This window comes from Rhipicephalus sanguineus, chromosome 10 (assembly GCF_013339695.2).
Source record: "Rhipicephalus sanguineus isolate Rsan-2018 chromosome 10, BIME_Rsan_1.4, whole genome shotgun sequence".
NCBI classification, from domain to species: domain Eukaryota; kingdom Metazoa; phylum Arthropoda; class Arachnida; order Ixodida; family Ixodidae; genus Rhipicephalus; species Rhipicephalus sanguineus.
This window is the reverse complement of record NC_051185.1, coordinates 59,697,433-59,721,447: the sequence shown is the minus strand read 5'-3', so window position 1 is coordinate 59,721,447 and position 24,015 is coordinate 59,697,433. Positions and strand designations below refer to the sequence as shown.

At 48.9% G+C, this 24,015-nt stretch overlaps 1 protein-coding gene across 1 annotated transcript in view; it reads left to right on the top strand.

Moving 5' to 3' along the window:
• LOC119406419 (phospholipid-transporting ATPase ABCA3-like) overlaps positions 1-24,015 on the top strand; it is a 55,308-nt gene that overhangs the window by 10,415 nt on the left and 20,878 nt on the right. Inside the window, exons 7-15 of the mRNA XM_037673165.2 lie at positions 1,673-1,827; positions 3,435-3,590; positions 5,039-5,211; positions 6,248-6,458; positions 7,793-7,949; positions 9,760-10,019; positions 13,195-13,394; positions 14,018-14,327; positions 16,966-17,119. Coding sequence (XP_037529093.2) covers positions 1,673-1,827; positions 3,435-3,590; positions 5,039-5,211; positions 6,248-6,458; positions 7,793-7,949; positions 9,760-10,019; positions 13,195-13,394; positions 14,018-14,327; positions 16,966-17,119 — 1,776 coding nt within the window. The remainder of the gene's footprint in view (positions 1-1,672; positions 1,828-3,434; positions 3,591-5,038; positions 5,212-6,247; positions 6,459-7,792; positions 7,950-9,759; positions 10,020-13,194; positions 13,395-14,017; positions 14,328-16,965; positions 17,120-24,015) is intronic.

The following is a 24,015-nucleotide window of genomic DNA, read 5'->3' as shown; positions in this document are numbered from 1 at the left end:
ATGGCTCTCTGAACCCAGAAAGGAAATGTCTCTGCCCGCATGCATAGTCGTCGCAAATAGTATCATTTTCTTTACAGTGAACGCCTGAATTCTCAAAGCCTCCTGATAGCTTCAACATGACTTCTGTGTATATAATTATTTGTAAAGAGTAGGAATAATTTAAAGCAGTTACACATTTTCTGGCACATAACGTGACTAAAAGTAGAAATATGTTCGCGCCAAAGGCAACACAAAGAACGCAAATTCTGTCTGTTAAAGATTTCTTCATGGCAGTTGCTTCGCACTTATGCAAGAAAAGCTAGCTTGGCAGAGAGACGCGGACATCATTAAAAATTTGCAGTGGCTTAGCTCGACTATGCCAAGATATACGTAGCGTTAGCCAAAGGTTCAGCTGATTATTCTGAGCTTTCCAGATTTCCGCAGCACGTTTAGCGTTCCTCTGTTCATTCTTCTTACGCTGAAACGCTAATTTCCAGGCAACTACTTCGGGATCCGATGACATAAGCTTCTCGACTCTTCTGCGCCGTTGAGCAGCATTTGCGCTCTCCTTCTCCATGCCGTTACCCACCTCCAAACGCCAGTCAGAGGCGCTATCAAGCGGCACCAGCGCAATGTCAGACGGCGACTGCACAGCGAAGGCAAATACACCATCTCCCGCTAAAGGGGACCATGAGTAGATGCGAAGCCGGAGCACTTGCACGATCGCGATCCGTTGGCGTTCGTTGGGCATGCTACCGAGCTCGCGTCGTGGAACGCGAAGAGCGACGCTACGCGCGTCGTATCTTCCATCTAGCCTGGCCGTTAATTCTCACAGGGCGAGCGGGGAACGCGGTCGACAGGCGGGCGAGAGGGGGCAGCGTAGGAGAGGAGAGAGAAGGGGAGGGGACGCGCATGCGCTCGAGCTCATCGCGGCGTTGCGCAGGAGAGAATTTCGGCATGTCTAGCCCGCGTTTCAGAGAAAGAGTGGAAAGGGGGAGGGGAGAGGGGAATTGGAGAGGCTAATGGGAGAGGGGAGGGGAGAGGAAAAGTGGAGAGGGGAAGGGGAGAGTGTGAGTGGAGATGGGAAATGGGAGAGGGTAGATGACAGGGGAAATGGTGAGGGGGAGTGGAGAGGTGTGTGGAGAGGGTATGCGCATGCGCAGTAAGGGTGGTCACGCCGCACATCACCACCGGATTGAGCTCCGCCTTAAGATACTTCGCATCTAATAGCTGCGCGTGCCATGGCTACGACGTCACCCCTCTCGAATGCGCAGAGCAGCAGCGGCGAGTCGCGCGCGCATGCGCAGCACGGCTCATGATGACCCCCGCGAAACCTGCTCTGGCTAGGCAAGTGTAGCTAACGCTACAAAAGAAAATTATTCCGCGAATTATTGTTGACGGCGCGGGTTACACGAGAGAAGATACGTCAGTGTAAAACCACTGTCTTCTTTACACCGCGTTTGCGCAATACTAACTGTGTACTCGTTTTATTTGCCTAATCTCGGAAGCATATATTCTGCCATGCTGTGGTAATGCTTAATTGTTCCGTTAACGTTCACGCAAGGTGAAATTGTATGTGAGTAATACAGGGCATTTTGCGAATGAGAAAACAACGATTCGCTCTTGCTTAAACGCTGCGATTCCACCATTACGTGACCTGTTTTTCTTTTTCTTTTTTTTTTTCGTGGTGCAGGTTTTGTGGACTGCTCATCCGGCACGGTGCTCGTGGGCGGCTACGACCTAAAGATGTGCACCAGAGACGCGCGCGATAGCATCGGATACTGCGCTCAGTACAACATTCTCATCGACGACCTGACCGTCGAAGAGCACCTCATGTATTTCGCGATTGTACGTTGTCCTGCTCGGCGTGGTTGCAATTCTAGCTTTCCACATCGAAATGAGTGCATTTACTCAGTGCCCCCGTTTGCAATTTTCGTGCTATAACGCTTCACATTTGTCAACAGGAAGAAACAAAGTTAAGGCAGCTTCGCTCTAGTGGTGCCAAGCCTGAAGGAAGTGCGGAGCTAGGCAGCCTTCTTTGTTTCTTTTCGGTTTTTCTGTTCTCCTCTCTTTCTTTCTTTATCTTTCTTTCTTTATCTTTCTTTCAGCTTTTCTGTCTTTTTTATCTCTTTATTTTTATTTATTTGTATTTTCTTCCTATTTTCTCTTTCTTTCTCTCTCTTTTTATTTTTAGCTTGCTTCCTCTTTTTCTTCTATTTTTATACGTGGTTTTGCCTGCGTTACGCCAAGAGACGACAGCATACGACAGCCCGGGCCCCGCTCCGCACTTGATACAATATCGACACTATCATCACACATTGTCACATTGTCATCACACCCACAATGTCGACAATATCATAATCAAGGCGCTCGAAGACCTCTCCTTGGCGCGAGCGCGCTCTCAATATGCTACAACTGGCTACGCAAAACGCGATTTTGCCAGCGTTACGCCAAGCTACATGATACGATGACAACATACGACAGCATACGAGAGCTCAGGCCCCTAAAGTGCTCCGCGCCTAGAAATTGGAAGCGACTTTAATCCTTGACATAGGTGTCTGGTAGTGGCCCTCCGACGTCGCCGTTCCCTGGTGTGACCCTTAGTTTAAGATTGTGTGTCGTCGCGCTGCCGAAGCTGATCTCGGAGGCCATGCAGAAGGAAGAACGTGGTTGAGATCTGGTCCACCAGGTGCCGCAGTGACCCCTTCCTCTCACAAGGAAGTCGTGTCCTCTTTGAATGAACTAATCCAATTAATTTTCAATATTTATTGTGACAGTTATTTGGCCCTTTTATTAAATAAACTTTATGCTCTGATGTTCCATGTACGCGGTATAACCCTTTAACTTGAACTAGAACCATCGATTTTGTACCAGTTTTTAACACGAAAGTTTTTTATGCCGGGGTCCACAGGATTTTCATGACGTATTTCCGTCACGGAAATACGTCAGCAAAATGAACGCCATCAAATGGTAAAGAAAAATAACTTAGAAAATGTTCCGTTGACAGGAGTAGAACCCATGACTTCTCGGTCCGCGACGATGGCTGGCGGGCGTTTTTAAGGGTTTTCTTGAATATTGGGGAAACCGGAAGTAAGTTCTCGACCGGAAGTGCTTGGAAAGGAAACGAGAGTGTTGCTTGGTGCTCGTTCCGACAAAAACTGCCGGAATAGGAGGTCTTGGCTTATTTTAGGTTTGCTCGCAGAATTGAATCGCTACACTTTGGTTAGAGAAGCTGGACATGGGTCGTTCTCGGCAGTGGTACAAGAGCTCTCTAGTAGCATAGGTGTCACGGCTGGAGGAGAACGGAGAAGAGGGCGCTGGAAAACAGGACTCGAAGTCCTCCTTTCTTTTTTCCAGCTGCCCTGAGGCGGCGCGAACTCTGATAACTGCGAAGCTTTGAAGTAAGACTGTGTGCTATTGGTCATGCTTTTGTCTTTCTTTTTTTTTTACACCAGATCAAAGGCATCCCGTTCGCCAGGACGCGAGTCGTAACGTTCGGCCTCCTGTGCGACGTCGGGCTGTGTGACTACCGCACGGTGGTCGCTTCAAACCTCGCTCCGGGGCTGCAGCGACGACTCTGCACAGCCATAGCGATCATAGCGACGCCCAAGGTTAGAGCAAACCGTCTATAATGCTGGGGAAACAAAAGTTGACACAAAACACCACTAAATAATAAATTGAAAAGATGTATGTTGGTAGTCTTCACCAGACCAACTCGAGGGACTGCACTGCTTTTATGCGAAGTTTAACTCAGCGTTATTCAATGCTTTATTATCTTGTATCCATCTCCTGTTAATTAAAGCTGCTTTACATCTTGGGCGCGTTTTCAAGCCGCCTAGGTGGTCTAGTGGTTATGGTGCTCGACCGCTGACCCGAAGGACGCGGGATCGAACCACGGCCGCGACGGTCTCATTTCGATGGAGGCGAAATCCTATAGAGGCCCGTGCACCCAGATTTAGGTGCATGTTCAATAACCCCAAATGGTCTGAATTTCCGGAGCCGGCTACTAAGGCGTACCTCATAATCATATCGTGATTTTGAAACGTGAAAATCCAACAAGTATGTGTTATAGACTTGGACGAGTTTGTGATGCATCCTGAACCACAGAGCATGTTCCGAGTTAAAGGCCAACTCCGGCGATTTTTCGGCCATGTCAAAGTAATGGTGCTTTTATGTTCCTGAGACGCTCCTGTTTTGGGCCCGATAGCAGAAATACTCGGCAAATTGGAGAATAATTTTAAATAAGCAAAAAAGCGCAACACCGAAACCGAAACCCAACCGAGTGTACCGTCTGCGTATGACGTAGACGTTGTTACGAACGAACCGGAAGTCGTGCAAGGCATGCCGGTCACGCCGGCGCGGAGTATGAAAACTGTGACAGCCGGGACGACCAGCGAAGCGCCGGCCAAACCAACGCTGTCTGTCGCCTTGTGCACAGCAGACGCTCGCTGTAGCGGCCTAAGCGCCGAAGTTAGCGGTGCCCTCGGCTGCGTCACTTCCGCCGCCTTGCCAACACTGACGTCACAGACGCAATGTTGCCGATAATTGTGGGAAGCCAGGAGGCCGTTTGCAGACAATCTTTAAAATTCATTTGCAAACAATCTGCGCATGTCTCAAGCCTGTAATTTGGCATAAATGACGGAAACGTGCAAAGGAACGTACCCAGCGAATTTCACTGAGATCCATCGACCTCGAAAAATCGCCGGAGTTGGCCTTAAGGACGATAAGAAGGACGAAAAAGGCGTTGAACAAGTGCCTTCTTACCTGTCTTCGATATCGTCCTCGTCTCAGTAGTTGCGCTGTGATTCATCTCTTTTAAATGTTCAGGAGCATCCTATCGTTGACCAGCTAAATACCGGACGCGTTGATCCGTCAAGTGCGATCAGCCAGGCCAGTGGAGGCGTGTGTCACTGCGGAGCGGGAACGCCACACGCGTCAGCTTTAAGAGGAAATCAAACAGTGGCCTCCAAAAGTCGCACACACAGCACTGATTTGTTGTTATCTTGCTGAGCCGAACAAATGACGGCATCCCGCATTGGTGCCCTCTCTCGGCGCTCAGGTGATCATCATGGACGAGCCGACGTCCAACATGGACCCGGACGGTCGCCGCGAGATGTGGGAGCTGCTTCTGAAGATTCGCCGTAACTGCTCCATCTTCCTCACCACTCAGCAGCTGGACGAAGCTGACGTGCTAGGGGACCGCGTTATCATCATGGCCAACGGAAAAATCAGGTGCGCGCGTGTGTTTAGCAGCTTCGAGGACGAGCGACAACTTTCGGGTTTTCCCCATCATAAAGCAAGGGACAGCGGGGCGTGTTTCCGTGCCTTAAAAAGAGCAGTAGCGAAACTTCCGGTCGCCGTAACGTGATCCTAGCATGTAAGTCACATGAGTGGAGTACGAGAGAGTCCCATTGCCCGAGCACGTGAGTCACAGGACCCGAGCACGTGAGTGTCCATGACTCGAGCACGTGAACCGTATGGCATGTGCTCCGAGCAGGAACGTCGCGTATGACGCTATTCGTAGAGCGATACGTCGCTGTGAACTCGGGTTCTGGCAGTAGTGATACTGGCAAGAGACTGAGAACCGCGAAGAGGTACATAACCCAGTTGACCCTGATCGATATCTGACACTGGAAAAACAGCGATACTTATGCAAAATCAGTTGAATTGAATTCAATTAAGTTTATTTCTGCCATCGAAATAAAATAGCCAAGGAGCCTGCGGTACCTATTTCACGGACACAAAAATGAGTGAAAGCAAAGTGCAATATCAGGTGCAATGTAATTGTCAGACAGAACCTTTCCCATTCCCAGAACCTTTCCCATTTTCCTCACGCTCATTTCCCTTTCCCACCCCATTGCTTCACTATACTATACAAGGCTATGCTCTGCTAGCGTGCCTTGATAGCCGATGGGTTAGGACGCTCGCCTTGGATTGAGGTTAAGCGGTTTCGAATCCCGCCTGGTGAAGAATGGTTCTCGGTCAAGAATTTTTCTTTCTTTCTTTCTTTCTTTCTTTCTTTCTTTCTTTCTTTCTTTCTTTCTTTCTTTCTTTCTTTCTTTCTTTCTTTCTTTCTTTCTTTCTACTCGTTATTAGGTAGCCGCACATTGGCACATACCCGTTAAGATTATGACAGTTTTCTGCGATCAACTCACAAGGAAAGATTTGCTTACAGCTTCGCCGTTAAAGTAACTAAAAAATTTGGAATCGGTACTCCTTTAGGCCTATATCCGGCAAACATGGGTTTTTGTATTCTTTCTCGCCATAGGTGTGGGGGCTCCCCGTCATTCCTGAAACAGCGCTTCGGTACCGGGTACCACATGAAGGTCCAAAAGCTTCCAAGTTGCAACGTGGCAGGCATTCAGGATCTGCTGCGCCAATACGCGCCCAAAGCCCGTCTGGAGAGCAACTCGGACAACGAGGCCGTCTTCATCCTGGGACAAATCATTTCATCACGCAAGACCGTCTCCATGTTTATGGTATTTCACGAGCCCTTCAAGTTTGCACAAAATATCAGCTAACGATGTGATTTCAAAGGAGGCCTTTCCCATTTCTCATATATGGTTCACTTCTAAGGGCATTTGGCACCGGGGTTCGAGAAACATATTGGTGCCGATATCCACAATGACTGAAATCTGGACGCCGGTTCTAGAGTTGTTGTTCCATGTCCAAGTTTCAATACATGGTGACGGCATGGGGTGCCTCACGAAAAGAAATGCTTGAGACCAGTCAGGCTTGTGTAGCTCATTAAAATACTTAATATGAAAGTTAAAAAAAATAATGAGCAGAGGACAGTCATGTGCAGGCAGCGTGTTTGAGACCCCTGCCGTAGGCTCTATGTATCAGAATGCGAACATAAGACCGAGGTCTGCCGATTGGTGGGTCACCTCTCGGCGGAGAAACAAACTGAAAGACTCAGAGTAGTGTCACGTTGCAGTTAGGTGAGGCAAGTACTGTGAGAAGTGCGAGTTAGCATGTGCTTTATTTCTTGAACTTATGCCCAGCAAGGCAAAGAACAGCAAGACTGCAACGATATAACGGCGCTCAGATTTTGTTGTCGTAGAATGCAGTTTCACAGGTCGAGCTTGTCTGCGGCGTATGTATCTAACTGTACATACCAAATGAATTTTAGCGGGACTCGCGTACATCGGAGAATGCGCGGCACTATCCACCATGCATTCGCAGTGTGAATTCAGCCGCGCCGCGCCTTCATCGCTATGGAAGAGACGTCATTATTCAATAATCTGCGGCATTTTCTCCACAAAGGCGGATGCTCACAATCCTGCACCAATCGGCGCGCACTCGACTGACGTCATGAGTCGGACGGCCGGTGACTCCGCCTTCGGAGAACATAGCCGAGTGCATCAGCGGAACTATTTCTTTAGTCGCACAGGCGATTGGCATGCTGCGCTTCGGTCGTCTGGGCGGAGCTCTCCGGGCTTCTTAAGTTTCACCCGACTATAGGCGCCTTTCGCGGTGAATGTCAGCGTGGTAGCAGTGATAGAATGGTTGGCCCTCCCGTAATCGAGAGTAGATGTAAGCATGAAATGGCCAGCGGTAAAGCAGATTATTTGGATGCCTCGTTTTGGTCTCGTCTGAATGCCCGTATGTTTAGTTTGAGTGCCCGGATAACGAAGCTGTCTTTTTGGCTCAATGCCACTCGAGGGTCGCCGACAGCGGGAGCTTAAAGCATTACGTGCTTAATACGCGGAAAACTGAAAGCCAGCTTAAAGGCTAAACAATGACGCGTGACGACAGCAGCCACCCATTGTATGATGTCTCGTGACGTTCTGTGTCTACGTCTCCATTCCAGGACATCGAACAGCGCAGCGCGGATCTGGGCATAGCGTCGGTGGGCCTCGCCGTGACCTCCCTGGAGGACGTGCTAGTGAGAGTGGGCGAAGACCAGCACGTTCACGGAAAGACCGCGACCATGGCCGACGAGGATATTCCGTCGGTCGACGCCAAGAGTAAGCCGCCGCGCATATCATTGGTGGGGAAATCTCCAGAAGTAAAAAAAAATAATAATAATGCCAGGCCTGCGCGGTACACGCAGCACAGTTACAGCGAAAGTTGGAGGAGCGGCCTCTGTATAGAGCCCGTTGTAAACTCTCCATGGGGCAACTACACTCTTGCGATGTACCCACTACGCCTTAAATTATCATAATTTTGGGAATTAGGGAAACACCCAATGTGCCATTATTCATCACTTGGCAGAGAAGCAAGGTACCCGTTACACTTTTGCAAGCCATTATGTGGACTTTGTTGATGCCGTAGCTGAAAACGTTTAATAGTTATGGCTGAGCCATTTGTAATGGGTGGGAAGTTTTAAACTCCCCACTCTTTACGTAATGGGGATTGTGTGAAGCTTGGCTATTTTTTATTCATCTACTACGCTATATTACATCCGTTAACGTGATTCTTTACCTGACATGGCGCCAGTGTATAGGGTCTGTCTACGAAGGAGTTACAAGCACCGGCGTGGCTGTGTTGTAGACTACTCGACCGCCACGCAGTAGGCCTGGGTTTGAATGCGGGTCGATTCAGGATATCCTTTTCTCATACGCTATAGTGGTTACGGACACTAGCGGCGGCGGTGGTGGACAACCAGGGCACCGAAATCGGCTGTTGTTATCTCATAACAGCCTTCGCCATAAAAGGCAGTGTTTGCAGCTCGATCCTTTTGCGCAGCGAACATTCCGTCTCATTTGATCATCGATGTCGTTGAAAGTTATCTCTAAAGCAGAAGTCAACGCCTCAGCAACGGAACTTGCCTTCCTAAGCGAAAGTGCCTTATGGATTGCGCCTTTCCTAAGCTACCCTCGTCACCCTTCTCACCCGACGCCGCCGCGCCGTGTTGCCTTGTGGGCTGCAGAAATGAGCGTCCTTCCTATCCTTAGTCGACTGTCTCCTTCATTTCTACGAGTGGTTTACAGGCACACTAAACGCACACAACAATTTAATGTCAGAATGAAACGCCAATGCTTGAGAACGTCTGACACGTCATTATACGCAGCTGCGCTTTCCTGAACGATAAATTGAGGTAACGTAGGAGACGACTTGTGCCACCAGTGAGACATTCTGATACCATAGTTCGATGATGTAGTAAGCCCCCTGTACAAATTCATCACTGCTAATCGAACTACCTATCGTAAAGAAACACTGCAGTCCATCACGGGACGGAATAAAATGCAGTGCGGGAGTTTTATTTCGAGTCGTGAAAAAAAAAAAGAACTTCTTGACGTTCTCTTGAGAACGGCGCAGCATGTCCAAAACGTTTTTTTTTTTCCGTGCTGTACTCCGCTACGCCACAGCGCCGGCTTTCGGGCAGTAAAGATGGGGCATAGAGATTGCAACGTCGCGATCCTCCTCCTCGGAAGCGGGTCGTTTGAATTGAGCCAACGCTACGCGGACCATTAAAACGTGATTTTCTGTCAAACTAAGCATCTCCTTGGCGCTGACCAAGCACTACGGATTCTCGAATGCTATTTCAACGGTACATGCCGTATTAATGTTTGCTGTTAGTGTCCCTTTAAGCCATTCCTACGTACGCGTGCGCAGGGTTCCCCATAGGGGGGGAGTGAGGCAAGGTTCACCGCAGCGCCCTCCCGCCACTTTGGTCGAGTCCGAAAGGAAACGAGCCCCGCAGTGGATGCAAAAATAAAAATGAAGCGATGACGTGCTACTCACAAAGGCTTGTCATTGGTCCCTCCCGCGCCTTGCAAACGCCTATGCATTCGTAGTTGTGTCCTTCATGCACGCACTTGGTTCTTGCCCCAGTGCCCATGGTGAAGACGATGGCGAGCGTGACAGCCAGCGAGCCTTCCCTGTGCGGCCGCGTCTGGGCCGTGGTTCTGAAGAGGGCCACGTACGTGTGGCGCCAGAAGAAGATCCCGCTGTTCAGCTGGCTGCTTCCGCCACTGTTCCTCTCGCTCCTCTTCTTCCTCGAGTACGTCAGCCTGCGCGGCAGCGGACAGGACGTGGAGCACGTCGGCAACACCGTCCGCTACACCTTCCACGAACTGATCGGACACACGCAGGTGAGCGGCGCTGCACAGACGCGTGCCTAAAAGAAAAATTGGACTAGTTGGTCGTGCGTAACTGGTTGAGATAATTGGTTGTCGCTTGTCATCTTCTCCTGCCTTGAGCTCACTGTAGTTTGTTGTTTGTGTAACTTTGTTGTTAGCACCGTAAGCATGCTCGGAGCCACGCAAGATTTTTTAAGGAAGTTGTGGACAGCGTCCGCTTTTTGTCAGTTAGGTTTTCAAATGAATACCTGTTTTAGTCGGTCGCAAGAAATTGCATGAAAACATATGCGACATGATTTTTCCGGTACCTATGTATAGATTAATAAATCGTGAGGGCGAGGGCAACGATGTTCTCAAGCGTGTTAAGAAAATGCAAATACAGCCAAACGCAAAAACCTTTTAAATGCGAAGCATTTCTTAGCGAAACTTTGGCATTTTGAGCGTTCTATCTACGTATCTATTTAGGCGCCTACGTCTGGGGGCTCCTTAACTTGGTGTAGACCAAAAGTGGCATGAGAGGGTAAGAGGATTTGACGAATATGACTGTCGGGTCATGACATGAATAACGTGAAAATCCTGTCGCGTACGTCGTCAAACCCTTTCCTCCAGACACATGTGGCACATACCCGTTTACCACGGGCCGCTGTGCACGGGTATGCGCCACACGTGATTGACAGTTTGTATCTACCCAGAAATGGCGACAACAGACATTAAATGCAAGAGCGTTAGGAAAAAGCGACATCGGCAGCGTTGACCCGTCGAATGGAAAGAGCGAAAATTAGGATACCAGCAGGAATCGAACCCAAGCATTCTGCGTGGCATTCAGGAATTCTACCACAGAGCCACGCGATGTCTAGAAACTGGTTTGGAAAAACAGCCTATGCAGGCGTAATGTCGGTACAACGTCGATTGTGGTTGTGGTGCTGGCTATCTAATTTCACAAGAAAGCAATAAACACTGCATGATACTTCCACGATGTGTACTCCTACAATACACGCGTCATATGATTAACGTCCTTAGTTCCAGTGTTGGCTCTGCTTTTATAGCAGTCTAATAAACATTACATTTGTATTCCTATGATTCAGCAAGCTATATTGAAGCATTGCTCGACCCCGAAGGAATACATTAACGAAAGTTACGTATGATACTCACATGATTGCACCATAAAGTGCACTTAGTTTCGATAATACTGACGTATGTACTCTAACGTGACGGCTGACGTTACGTCGCACCAAAAGTTACCCTTTAAACGCCAGTGTTGTCGACGTGCCTGGTAGCCCACGAAGGGCACACAGCTACTGTATTTCCAAAAACACGTCGATCCACCTCGTAACGTTTGGCTTAAAGCCATAAAATACAGCATAGAAGTACTCGGTGACTGCATCGCATGAAACCGATTCCCACAACGCGTGGGATCTGCCGAATTCTTTCTTCAAGTTACATTCGGGCACCTTGCCGTTTCGGACTTTTTTAGAAGATCGAAGAGTTTATATGCCGTGGGGTTCAGATGTTTTATCTGCAGAAAGCCAGTCACAATAGATAATGTAGTACATTTTCATTGTTGGGAAGAGGTCTATTTCTGGGACGTTTTACAGAGAACGCTAAAAAAAAAAAGAACTTCCCTTGCACTCACTTAGAATCAGGCTTTTACCAATAGAAAATGAGGATGGGCTGCCTTTAGATTTAATAAAGCTTCTTGGCGTCCATTGTCTATGGTGGGCTGGAATGGCCGGTTTCCACTGCGACCCTGACAGGAGAGCGTGCTTTTTCGCGAAAGCATTGGTCAGTACGTTGATGTACTCAAACAACAAGACTTTGTTCCTGACCGGCTTTCCAAGGAATGTAACTACTCATAGGTGTGCCGACTGTGTTGACATTGCTGCAGTCGTGTCTGTTATTGTATTGTCTGCTGTTGATGCTTGTGCCGTGTTAAGAAACCGGAAATAAAGAAAAACAAGGAAAAAGACGCTGGCGCAGTGGATGGCGTGCCCGGCATCTGTTGTAGCTGACCGAGAGGTCATGGGTTCGACTCCCGTTCATGAAACCTTTTTAGGAGCTTGCTCGCCAAGCTTCTTATGCTCGCGCCTTGTCCTCACACGCATGACCGTCGGCCCCACACACCACGCTCGGCGCAGCTGCGCTCTCTCCGGTGATTTCAAGAATGCTCACTAGATGGCGCCGACGCTCAAGGCGGCATAGGAGCGCGCGGGCATCAAGGCTCGGCGCAAGCGCTAGTTAGGTGACTGCTCGAGGGCCGCACCTCTCGTTTGGCTCGCTTCCTTCCTCTTCGCCGGGAGCTCACTAAGTGAACACTCTTCGTTGCCGCTCCGCAGCATGAACGGCAGCAGCGTGACGGGCTCGCAACACAGCAGCAGCTCGGGAAGATCTCGCCTTGCCAATAACCAGCCAACACATGATGTCACGTTACGCTCTCCGATGCGTATCGTACGACTGCAAATGTCCCACGACCATCAGGGGCACCTGTATCGATGTTGCCTTCTCGAACTTTCCATTGCGTCCCATCATCGGTGATCTCTTGGCAACATACTTTACTGATCATAAAGTAATAATAATCTTTAAAGGGAAACGAGTCCCCAAGCTCATCGAGGGACGCCCTTCCTGTACTTTGTAAAAGAACATCTCTTGTGTATATGTAATGCATATAGTTCATCCGTCATAAAGCAATCATCTTTAAAGGGAAACCAGTCCGCGAACTCATCGAGGGACGCCCTTCTTGATCGAACTTGGTAAAACAACATCTCGTGTATATATAATGTTTATAGTTCATCGAAATGTATATATACTTCATCAAAATCTATATAGAGCATCCAGCCTTACATTAATAAACATTGTGGATGTAATGTATGTATAACAACGTTGTCACGTGTATATGGTGGAGGAATGTGCACGGAGCATTCGCGGGTTACCCGATCATCTCCGAGCAAGCTCCTCTAACATCATTCACTTCGTGGATATGGCAGTGAATTTTTTTTCTTCAGTTTTTTTCTTTGCCATCTGATCGTGTGCATTTTTTCGACGTCACTTCCGTTACGGAAACACGTCGCAGAAGTCTTGATGGACCTCGGCATAAAACACTTTCGTGTTAAAAAAACATCTCTCGGAGGAGATTCTGCGCTTACATTTCTTCCCCCTGCAAGTCAGTCAATCAGTGCTTCTTTCCATACAGGGATTTATCACTGTGGATAGGGACGCGCAATTCTTGGAGACGTGGTTCCTGCCGCTGATCTCTAATCCGGAACAGTTCTACGTGGTGGAGTTGAGCCCGGACGCTGACATCACCGCGTCTCTGCTCAGCGTGGCGAAGGATACGCTGCGCAAATATGTCTTCAACATCCACTTCGGTGTGCAGATGACCAAGAAAGATGGGTTAGTATCGTGCATCCTATAGAAACCTCCATAAGTTGCAGCGGGACAGTGCAGAATCGTTTCGAGTGGCATCCCGATTAACAGGCAAGAGAATCCAACAGACAGTTTGGCCAAGGAAAGGACAGGGGACACTATTTGTTGCTTCTGACTGCAGTGCAGTAAATATGACATAAGCAGAATTTAATTAAAGTAACCGAAAAAGCACGGTTTCCGTCGGTGGGTTCCGAAACCACGAGTTACACGTCCGATGCTCTAACAATTGAGCTGCGATAGGAGACGGTTCCCTGTCCACTTTGTTTGTGCCTCTGTGAGTGTAATACATGAAATTTTTCGCCAGCGCCACTCGTATTCAAGTCGGCAAGTGTGGAACACTATTCTTGCCAGATGACGTCACGTGACACGTGGTCGTTGCACGAGGTGGCCCTTTTTCATTATCCTGATTTATATTAATGTGCTTGTAAATAGAAAAAAAAACGTATAAAACAGTACATTAGCCGTACGATGATGTAATGATTCTGTGGGATGTTGAAAGGGAAATGAAAACAAAAACAAAAGACAAAACTGAAACGTATTATCCAGAAAAACGCACTATGCAATCGTATCAGCACTGCCGCTGCTCGCAGGAATGCTCTCTGGTACAACGGCCAGATACAGCACTTGGCGCCTCTCGTGCTGGGTCTGTACAACACAGCTCGATTGCGCAACGTCACGAAAGACGACTCGGCAGACTTCATCTTCGAGGTGACGTCACGCGGCGTGAAAGACGCGCAGGTGGCGCAGCGCGACACTCCCGGCATGCTCGACCACGCCAGCGGTGGCAGCCAGTACCGCGTGGTGCTGCCCAAGGTGTTGCGGTCGATCTTCTTTCCGCTCGTGTCGAGCCTGATGTGCAGCAACTTTGTCATCTTCCCGACTGCCGAGAGGGCACTTGGGGTACGTCTCATCAATATATTAATACAAGAACGTTACTTGGCTTAGTGTGCGACCTCGCTGTAATCGGAAAGCGGTGGCGGAAAATCGGCACCTGAATTACGTCCACTTCGAGACTGTGTCCCGGGTTATTCGGAAGCCGAATGTTGCGAAAGCGAGCGTTTGTATGTACCGTACGGTCCACTGTTAAAGGGAACACTCGAATGAGCATGTTTCATATTGTCCCCCTAATGGCTAGTGGATGTGGAAACAATGTTCGTCGACGTCTTTAGCCTGTCAAATGGATCCAGTCAGGACTATCAACCACCAGTAGCCTTATGCAAAGCTAAGCCACTATACTTTTGTAGGAGAGCGAAATCCGGACATACCCGGCACGCAAGTGTTCCCTTTAAGAGTGAACCCGTCTGTACATGGCTGTACACTGAACGTTGGAAGGCGTAGGATGGGCTGGCGTCCGAGGGAGAGCGAGCGGCTGCGGAGCAGGCACGATGAGCTTCAGCGAGGCAACGTTGTGACCGACGCGAGAGAGCCCTGCATGTAGTCACTCCGCTCACGCCGCCTGAAAGCGATTAGAGATTGAAAGCTCAAGGAAGGACGGAGAAGTTAAGCAAATGGGAACTCCAATTGGGAAACGGAAAGAGGGTAAAAGAGGGCGAACTGAATAATCCATACGACACTATCCATACTCCACGCGGTTCTGGAGAACGTCATCTACGAGTGCAGCCACATTTCGCCTCAAGGTTAAACTCGGATACATAACTTGGCGACCCTCGGCGACAAGTAATGCTCTCGCAGCTACGCACCGTAAGATTTTTTTTAGGTGCCCCCATAGTCTTTTGTTAAGCAAATGCAGGCTTGACATGGACTTTAGACCAAGGCCCCAGAGCTCCAAACCGTCTCAAGTCACTGACTGTGGCTTTCTTTTGGAATCCTTCCCAAATCTTGAGAGAATGAAAATTGATTCTTAATCTGACTGCGCGCACAGACTCCAATATTTTAAGAGTAAGAATAAGAAAGGTCAACAGTTCAGGGGCAACAGGAAAAAACTAGAACATAACAAAATGGCACCATGGTGACATGAACTCTCGTGCATGTGAACGACGTATGATTGTGCGACAGGAAACAGCAAAACACACACACACACACACACACACACACACACACACACACACACACACACACACACACACACACACACACACACACACACACACACACACACACACACACACACACACACACACACACACACACACACACACACACACACACACACACGCACACACACACACACACACACACGCACACGCGCACACACACACACACACACACACACACACACACACACACACACACACACACACACACACACACACACACACACACACACACACACACACACGCGCGCGCGCGGACGGACGGACGGACGGAGGACCTAGCAATATCACACGTCAAAGGTCGCTACCAGAAATGTATTTTCCTGACAAGGAGATAGACCGTAAAGCTAACGCAATCGTCGCTTAAATTCTTACATACGGGTTACGCAGCCTTTGTAGCTAGCCAGCTTACATCGGCATCCATGGATAGAGTTTGCACATTACTTAGTAAGAGGGTAACATTCACTGCGCTCGCAATGCGTGCAAACGTGGCCAATTACCCGAAAGCTTCGTTAACATTACTGCGGTGTCTTAATGTTGAGCTCTTGCATTCTTTCTTCTTTCTTACGGACGATGGACAAGTATTGTCGGTATCCTCAGGTCCTTCCCAAGAGACATCAAGGCGACAGCCTTTCCACCTTCCTTGCCCCTTCACTGAAACCTTCCTCGATTGTCTGGCTTGACCACCATAGGACCCTTTCTTGAGACTATTTCTTTTCTTTATTGACGAGGCGCGCGGGTGGTCATGTGACGGACGAGTGATGCGAACAGCTTTGTTGATGCTGTGGTTGTATGTGACGATTAGGGTGAATTACAGCTGCCCTTTGTAATAAGTTAGCAGCTTTGAACCACCCACTCGTTACGCAAGTCACGTTGTGTGACACCTGGTGCGATTTGACGCTTCCGCCACGCAATATTATATCTGTTATTGTGCACTCCTTGCGCGCCGTGACGACTGTATAGGGTCTTTTTACAAAGCGGTTTCAAAAACTGGCGTGGCTGCGTGGTAGAACACTCGACTGCCACGCAGAATATCTGGCTTCGATTGCGGCTCGAAAACTCATTTTCATTTATCTGATTTTTTGATTGAGGTCACGTGAGTTGGCTGTACCGCACGACGTTGCCGGCGTCTGATGAATAAATTGTGATGAAAAATAATAAATACTGCGAAAAGTAAGCTCATTTAGCCGTAAGGGGCAGAGAGTTGGGCTGCGAATTTATGGTGTGTTTCTTTCTGTAAGATCGATTTAATTGAAGTAGACAAAGCAAATTAGATCGACTTAAAACAATTTTTTTTTCAGCTTGGTGCCGCGCATATCCCGCCCCATTATAAAGCGGACGTTCATAGCATCCATCCATCCATCCATCCATCCAGGCACTTTAGACTTTCGCCTTAATAAGGAACGAGTTAGTGTGTCGTGTTAAGGACGCCGTGCGCTTGAGTGGGAAATATTCCCTGCATCAGGCTTCCACCTTGTTCGTAGGTCAAGCAGCTGCACCTGATCGCCGGCATGAGCACGTTTCTGTACTGGGTCACGAACTTCGCCTTCGATTTTATGTTCTACATGGGGACTGCCATGATTGTGCTGCTCCCACTGCAACTCGTTCCGTACACGACGCTGGACATCGACGACTACAGTGAGTCTCTGCCTTCACGTCCTGCTTTGAACCAAACAAGGGCGAGTGGATCGAGGGGCCCGTTTCTTGTCAGTAGATAATGAAGCCAAGGAAAGCGTATTGGCCTCGAGATCTTGGAGTGGCGCCCTCTCGCGTGTGACGTTAGAGCGGGGACTCCGCTCTCAACCGCGCTGCAGCAGCCGCTGTTCCTGTATGCGGATGGTCTGCTTCAGGCGGGAACTTTGTCGAACGAACAGCCTCGCGGCGGTCAACTAACGCATGCAACGAATTTTTTCGAGTGTAATCTTGAACTTGTTTAGTTGCGGCCCAATCGAGAGGGCCAAGAAATCCCCCGGATGGCCGACGAGTTCGCCGACACCACCGACCGCATTGCTGGTAAGAAAGTGAAACTATGTGTGAGTGTTCTCGCTCGTTATCTTGTTTCCGCCGTAGGATACTCATTAGTTTGGGTGTTTCGATATTTCAGTAACCGTGCCGTTCTCCAGCATCTACAAGTATGTAGATAAAGCTTGTGAAAGGTCGCGGTGCCTCATCGAGGGCGAGGCTGTGTACGACGCAGGCCACGTTGTTGAATGCGTGGTCGAGGCCGTCAAAGGAGATCGCATCACCGTCGCAGCTCTCGTCCTGCAAAAAAGTGCGCAGTGCCGACTTGTTTCACACCCCCCTGCTGATGCCCATGATCGCAGTTTGTCCCGTAATGTTGTTGCGAACAATATATCGTCGTAGTTCATATTAATGCCACACAGGGCCGTCGCATGGGTATTAGAATATAACAAATAGTTAATCGCTGATTACCACGCACAGGGCCACAGAGATTAACGTGACAAAGGCAAGCTGGGTCCAGTTTCACGCCACGCAGCTTTTAAAAAAGTGTCTGCACTGCCTCAGGTGAAAACATTTAGAGAACGTGCATTAAACAGCGGCAACAGGTTTCGCTTATGACTTTATGATAAGCAGTCCGCTAGGCGCGCGCTTGCCTTTATAAGTAAAATTCGTATGTACACCATCCAAATGCAGCCGTAGTCTCAGATATCCTGCGCCGCTCAGCTCTGCTCACGAGGCGCGCTTACGCGCGAGGCGATTCGGAGGCCGCGTCGTCGGCTCCTTGTCTAGGGGCCTTCGCGGCAGGTTGTGGGACGGCACCGCACCTGCTGTAAGTCGCCTATGCTTATAGCCTGCGTGCAATAAATGGCTTAAGTATTGGCAAGGCGCTTACGCATGGTCGCGAGCTTACCTAAGAGTGGCGCGTACGGTGGGTAGCAGAAGTCACTGTCCGCGAAGTGCTTGCTGCACACGGTCGATGAAAGCGTGGGGCGCATTCCCATTCTGAGCTTGACGATCAACTCCTTCTTCAGCTTCGGGTCCTTAGGGTATTCGTGAAAGCTAACGCCTTTTTCACGAGCGGACGAAGTACACTGAGGCACAGAGCAGTTCGTCACCATTGCGCAGCACTCGCCACGGAGACAAGCGGCCGCAGTTCTAAGAAACAAAGAGCCGTAGTTCTAAATGAGCGTTAAAAGCAGTCCCACGGTTGTTCGAACAGCGTCAGTAGCCAACATACGCAAGATAACCAATTGAACTGTTGTTTTGTTGAGATTTACCACAACAGTGGGTTCAACACGGCGCTGAGCCTACGTAGCAGACGAAAGCGCGCGAATCCCCGCTCTGACGTCATGCAGGCGCCGTTCGCAGCGCCGCCATCGGTCGCACACCAGGCCAATAGCGTGTGTTGTTTGTAGTCTTCAAGCGAAGCTTGTATTGCCTCGCAAGTGTCGTTTGCGTTGTAGGTGTGACTGCCCCCCTAAAAAAGAAAACCCGGCACCCGAGAGCGCAAAGAAATGCGGCCCTAGAAGGTGCGCCGTTGACGTGCGCATTTGTATGCGTTGTTTTCAAATAACTGATGCTCTCTCGATCGCGGGCTTGTCGGCGATCACCCGTTTCTGATGTGGCAATCTGATCTTTTGTCGAGATTATCGAGGTGACTTGTCATTTTCCGTTGCCACATTTCTCTGTTGCCTGGATATGAACGCGTGACCGTCGTTGTTGTCTGCAGCAACTTAAGTGCTGCGCTGTTGAACACGTGGATAAAGGTCCCACTCCCGGCATGGAGAAGGGAAACAGTTAGGAGGAAGCATTGCGCAATGCGACAGAAAGAAAGAAAAAGAAGCAGTACGCCAGGCACGCACACCCATTTTCCCGAAAGCGCTCCTATATTTTTTAAATTGGAGCGTAGCAAATTCGCGAACCGTGTTCACGAATTTTTCATGATGAAAGCATTAAACGATATAAGTAATGTAATGGAGACTACTAACTCTAACCTTGCACAATGGTTTGTGTTCTATGCTAAATTAGTGTAGATGAAATAAGAACGAAGATGTCAATGGGACTCCAACCTCCGTCTGTCAAGTCATCATGACGGACACTCGACCACTGTTCGGTCATTTGAGCGAGGATGGAAGCGAGCCAAGCTGTATAGCCATTCTGGCCCGAGACAATGTGCTTCTCAGCCACGCATGTGGCCGAGGATACACAGTGTCATCCCACCGGTCAGCAGATCCCAACCTGGAGAACACAAGGGCTAACAACAAGGTGCGCTTGAATCACGCACCAATTAGTTACCCGACTCCCATGACCAATTCGGGACCACCACCTGGCCAGAGTCGTGCGCTGTGCGTTGGTCTCGCGGTCACGGCTCTGGTTGTGAGTTTAGGGTTCATAATGACATATGTATCTGAGTGATCACTCCCCAAAGCAGTTGCATGTTCAGAGAGCTTCGCCTCATTATTTCTATGCTCAAATCGATCAACGGAGCCGGCCGTTGATCAGGTGGTCACCGTCCACTTTCTTGGGTATTTCTGTATGTGCATCACTGCCACGAAATTGACCAGATAAAGTTTCCTAGGATACATTGACTGAGCTCAACGCTTCAACGCGACTTTATCCCTTTCTTCTAATGGCATGCCAAAGAGTTATGAATACAGTTGCAAATCAGTTCTGAGGATTCCCGCAAGGTGGCGGAAGGGTTAAGAAAAGGAAACTGACAAACATCCGTTTGTAGCACGAAGTGACCTTGAGCAATTTTTCATTTTTTTTTCTTCGAGCGCGTGGCGTACTTTCAGTGCGATCGCGAGCGCACGCGCGGGAACGTGGCGGCATCCAGCGGCGGCCGCAGTAACTGTGCTGCACACGATGCCTAAATCAGCCAATGGCCGTAAAATTGGGTATATGGCATCATATGTAGAAAAAAGAGGAAAACGATTTTTCGCTGACTTCGCAAATTAACTGTAAATTCCAGGCCGCGTGCTGCGCTATACTGTTTGACTCGCTGTTCACAGGAGCCTCCATTACCGATCGGCGGCATTTCCTGACCATGCTGAAAAAGTGTTGCAGGGCCTCTTTAAGGTTTTAAAACTGGCTTCAACGTCAGAAACGTACTTCATCTTCATTGTGGGGGCCGGAGTTACTGTGATAGTCTACGCTGTAACACTAGTAGGGAACTAGATGCCATTCCATCTCGTAACGCGTTCAGACAATGGCTCTGTATATATTCTTAAGGATACCTTCGTGGAAAACTCCACCATCAACGTACTGTACTCTGCTAATTGCATGTCATAATTTAGCTCTTGCTCTTGCCACGTTCATTCACCCTATGCATAGCACCACTTAGCCTTAAAACAAATTCAAGGAAAGTAGGTAATATCGATTTTCAACTAATTTTCCAGATCCGATTTCCTATTGAGTAGTCGAAATTGACGAAATTTAAGCGGTCCGGCTCAGAAGAATTTGAATTCTTAAAATTGCCCAATTCAAAGAGTTAGCATCTAAACCCATGTTTACAACTTCTTCACCTGCTTGTAACCACTCCCTGTGTAATATTTCGGTGACGAGAGTACAATAAATTAAATAAAATATTTTTTTAAACCATGGCTGATTAGCACCTCCAGGCCCTCGCCCAGCTGCGCGACGCGTTACGGCCACGAACGCGCACATCCTCCAACATGCTAACGGCGAGCTATTTATATATACCATTTTCCGAAGGTGGGGCGCAGATCTCTGAGGTGCTTCAGCTTGACAGAGGGCTTCTTTCGCTATCACCTGCGAGATGGCGCAAAGGGCCACAGGGCGCGCTTTAAAGGGGCCCTGCAACACCTTTCTTAGTTATATTGGAATAGTCTCATTATTGACGTATGACTCTTCACGAGTCATATGCCGCAAAATTTTTTCGAATTCGTCAAGTCTAAGTGGTGTTACCAAATTATAGAGATCACGTTCCGCAGTTTTCTCCCTCAACTCAACGCCGCGAGCGCGCGGAGAGCTAGGCAGCGACTCGAGGGAGGGAGCGCAGACGAGCGAGGCTCCGCCCAAGAGCGCCGGTGGAAATTTTTTCATTTTTTTCTCTCTGACGTCTGGGCGCAACCACGTGGTCTGCGCCGCCACTTCCGGTCGGCTTGCGTCGTTCTCGTCGAGCGGAGCCGATGTGTATCGCGCGTGCTTGAAAACTGCGCGTCGGTTTGGTAATGTTGGGTGTGCACCTCGAACGCCGTAGTGTTTTCATCGCTCTGCCAACCATGGAAGCAAACCTGCGCGCTCGTTTGGAACGAATGACAGCTGAGATCGGTTTCGGCCCATACTCCGATACACCGCCTCGTAAGACGGCACTGGCAGACGACCCCGAAGCGCCGCCATTACCGGACGCCAGCATTGTTATCGGAGACATGCTGCACGGCTGCCTCGGTCGGTCGTGAGAACGTGCCGACGATGCAGTTCCCAGCTGACGAGGCAACACTCGAACGGCTGCCACTCTCAACGGCAACCGGCGATGGTCAAAAGCACAGAAATATTCACGTTTTCGGCACTGCGCATGGCGAAGAAAACGGAACCACGCAACTACGAGCAGACGAGCTGTCGGTGAGACCGGAAGTGCTAATATTAATGTTTGTTCGGTGTTTCTAACGCGATAACAGAATATAAACATACATATTATCTACTTAGTGAACTCAAAATTAACAACGAAAGTAATAATGAGGGTGTTATCGTGATTATAACATCAGCCAATGGTGGAACTGCCGACAATCGCGTCATATTTTGCGGACTAATACATCATTTGTCGAGAGAAGAGGGAGCGATTTTCAGCTGACTTTGAGAATTTATTGTAAATTCCAGGCCGTGCGCATCGCTATAATATTTGGCTCGCGTGTTCTCGGGAGCCTCGACTACCGATCGGCAGCGCTTTTTGAGCATGCTCGAAAAGTGTTGCAGGGCCCCTTTAAAGGGCGTCGCCCCACTTGTTTCTCGCCGGAGTTGGCTTGCGCGCCTCTGGCCCTGTATTTTGACCTGCGCGGCGTGGTGGCCCGTACTCAACCGCTTATCTGTAGAGGGGGGGGGGGGGGGGTCAACAGATGCCTCATAGCTTCGCACGTGTTGTGCTTTTATCGCAAACTTTGCGTCCAAGCCATAGATTGCACGAAGGTCACATCGCTCGTTGCAGCAGCCGTGTTTGCTAAAAGAGTGAGCCGCTAGCCTTTCTTCGCATGACATTCTAATTTGTTGCTATGATATTTATTGCTACTGTTACGTTTTTAAAATGATTCCCAAAGGCTAGGAGCATAACTTTCGTTTACACAACTTCGTATGAAAAAAAAAAAAACGTTAATTGGAAAGCTTTCAGCAGTGGCTTAAGCAGCTGCGCAATCTGCCCACAGCCGTTTTGTTTTGTTTGCACACCAGCCGCCTATGTAGGTTTCTGCTGCTCACTCATGGAGCATAGGTAAAAGACACACTTGGCGACGAAGGCGCGAGTTTCCAATCACACTGCACAGTTGACTGTTGTGCAAATGGTTAAAGAATTTGTCTATGAAAGGGGACGCAGTTAGCGAAGGGGCTAACAAAGTCCATTTTGATTTGAGTTCATTTCATTTGAATTAAGCATAGAAATAATGGGGCGATGGTTTCTGAATATGCAACTTGCAACATGCTTTTGGGGAGTGATCACTCAGGTTCATATAGCATTATGACCCCCTAAACTCACAACCAGAGCCGTGACCGCGAGACCAACGCACAGCGCACGACTCTGGCCAGGTGGTGGTCCCGAATTGGTCATGGGAGTCGGGTAACTAATGGGTGCGTGATTCAAGCGCACCTAGATGTTAGCCCTTGCGATCTCCAGGTTGGGATCTGCTAACCGGTGGGATGACGCTGTGTATCCTTGGCCGCACGCGTGGCAGAGAAGCACATTGTCTCGGGTCAGAATTGTTAGACAGCTTGGCTCGCTTCCAGCCTCACACAACTGATCGACTAAAGGTCGAGTGTCCATCATGATGACTGGACAGGCGGAGGTTGGTGTCCCATTGACATTTTTGTTCTTCTTTAGTCCACATTGATTTAGCACAGGAAACAATAACTATACTCGCGTTACTATATCCTATATTTTTTTGATACTGTATTGCAAACTCCAATACTGTATTGGACATTGGGATTATGGCATCATTTCCGGAAAGAGCGAGCGACTTCTAGCTGATTGTGAGAATTATTTGTAAATTTCAGGCCGCGTGCTATAATGCGCTATAATGTTTGGCTCACGTGTTCCCAGGAGCCTTGACTACCGATCGGCAGCGTTTTCTGAACACTCAAAAAGTGTTGCAGGGCCTCTTTAATAAGAAAATGGCGAGAGCCGGCTCTTCAAGAATGGAAACTCAAGCCACGTGGCGATTCCAGTTTTGTGACAGAAATACTCCCGAAATGCTCGTTTTGTTTCTTAGAGTGTACTGTTAAAGTTAGAAGTCTCCATTAGACCATATGTGTTGTTCAATGCTTACGTAGTTCTTGCGTGGCTGCTCGCCTCCTGCACCGTTTTTCCTGATGCTTACTACGCTATTTACGGCATGATGTCCACCGTT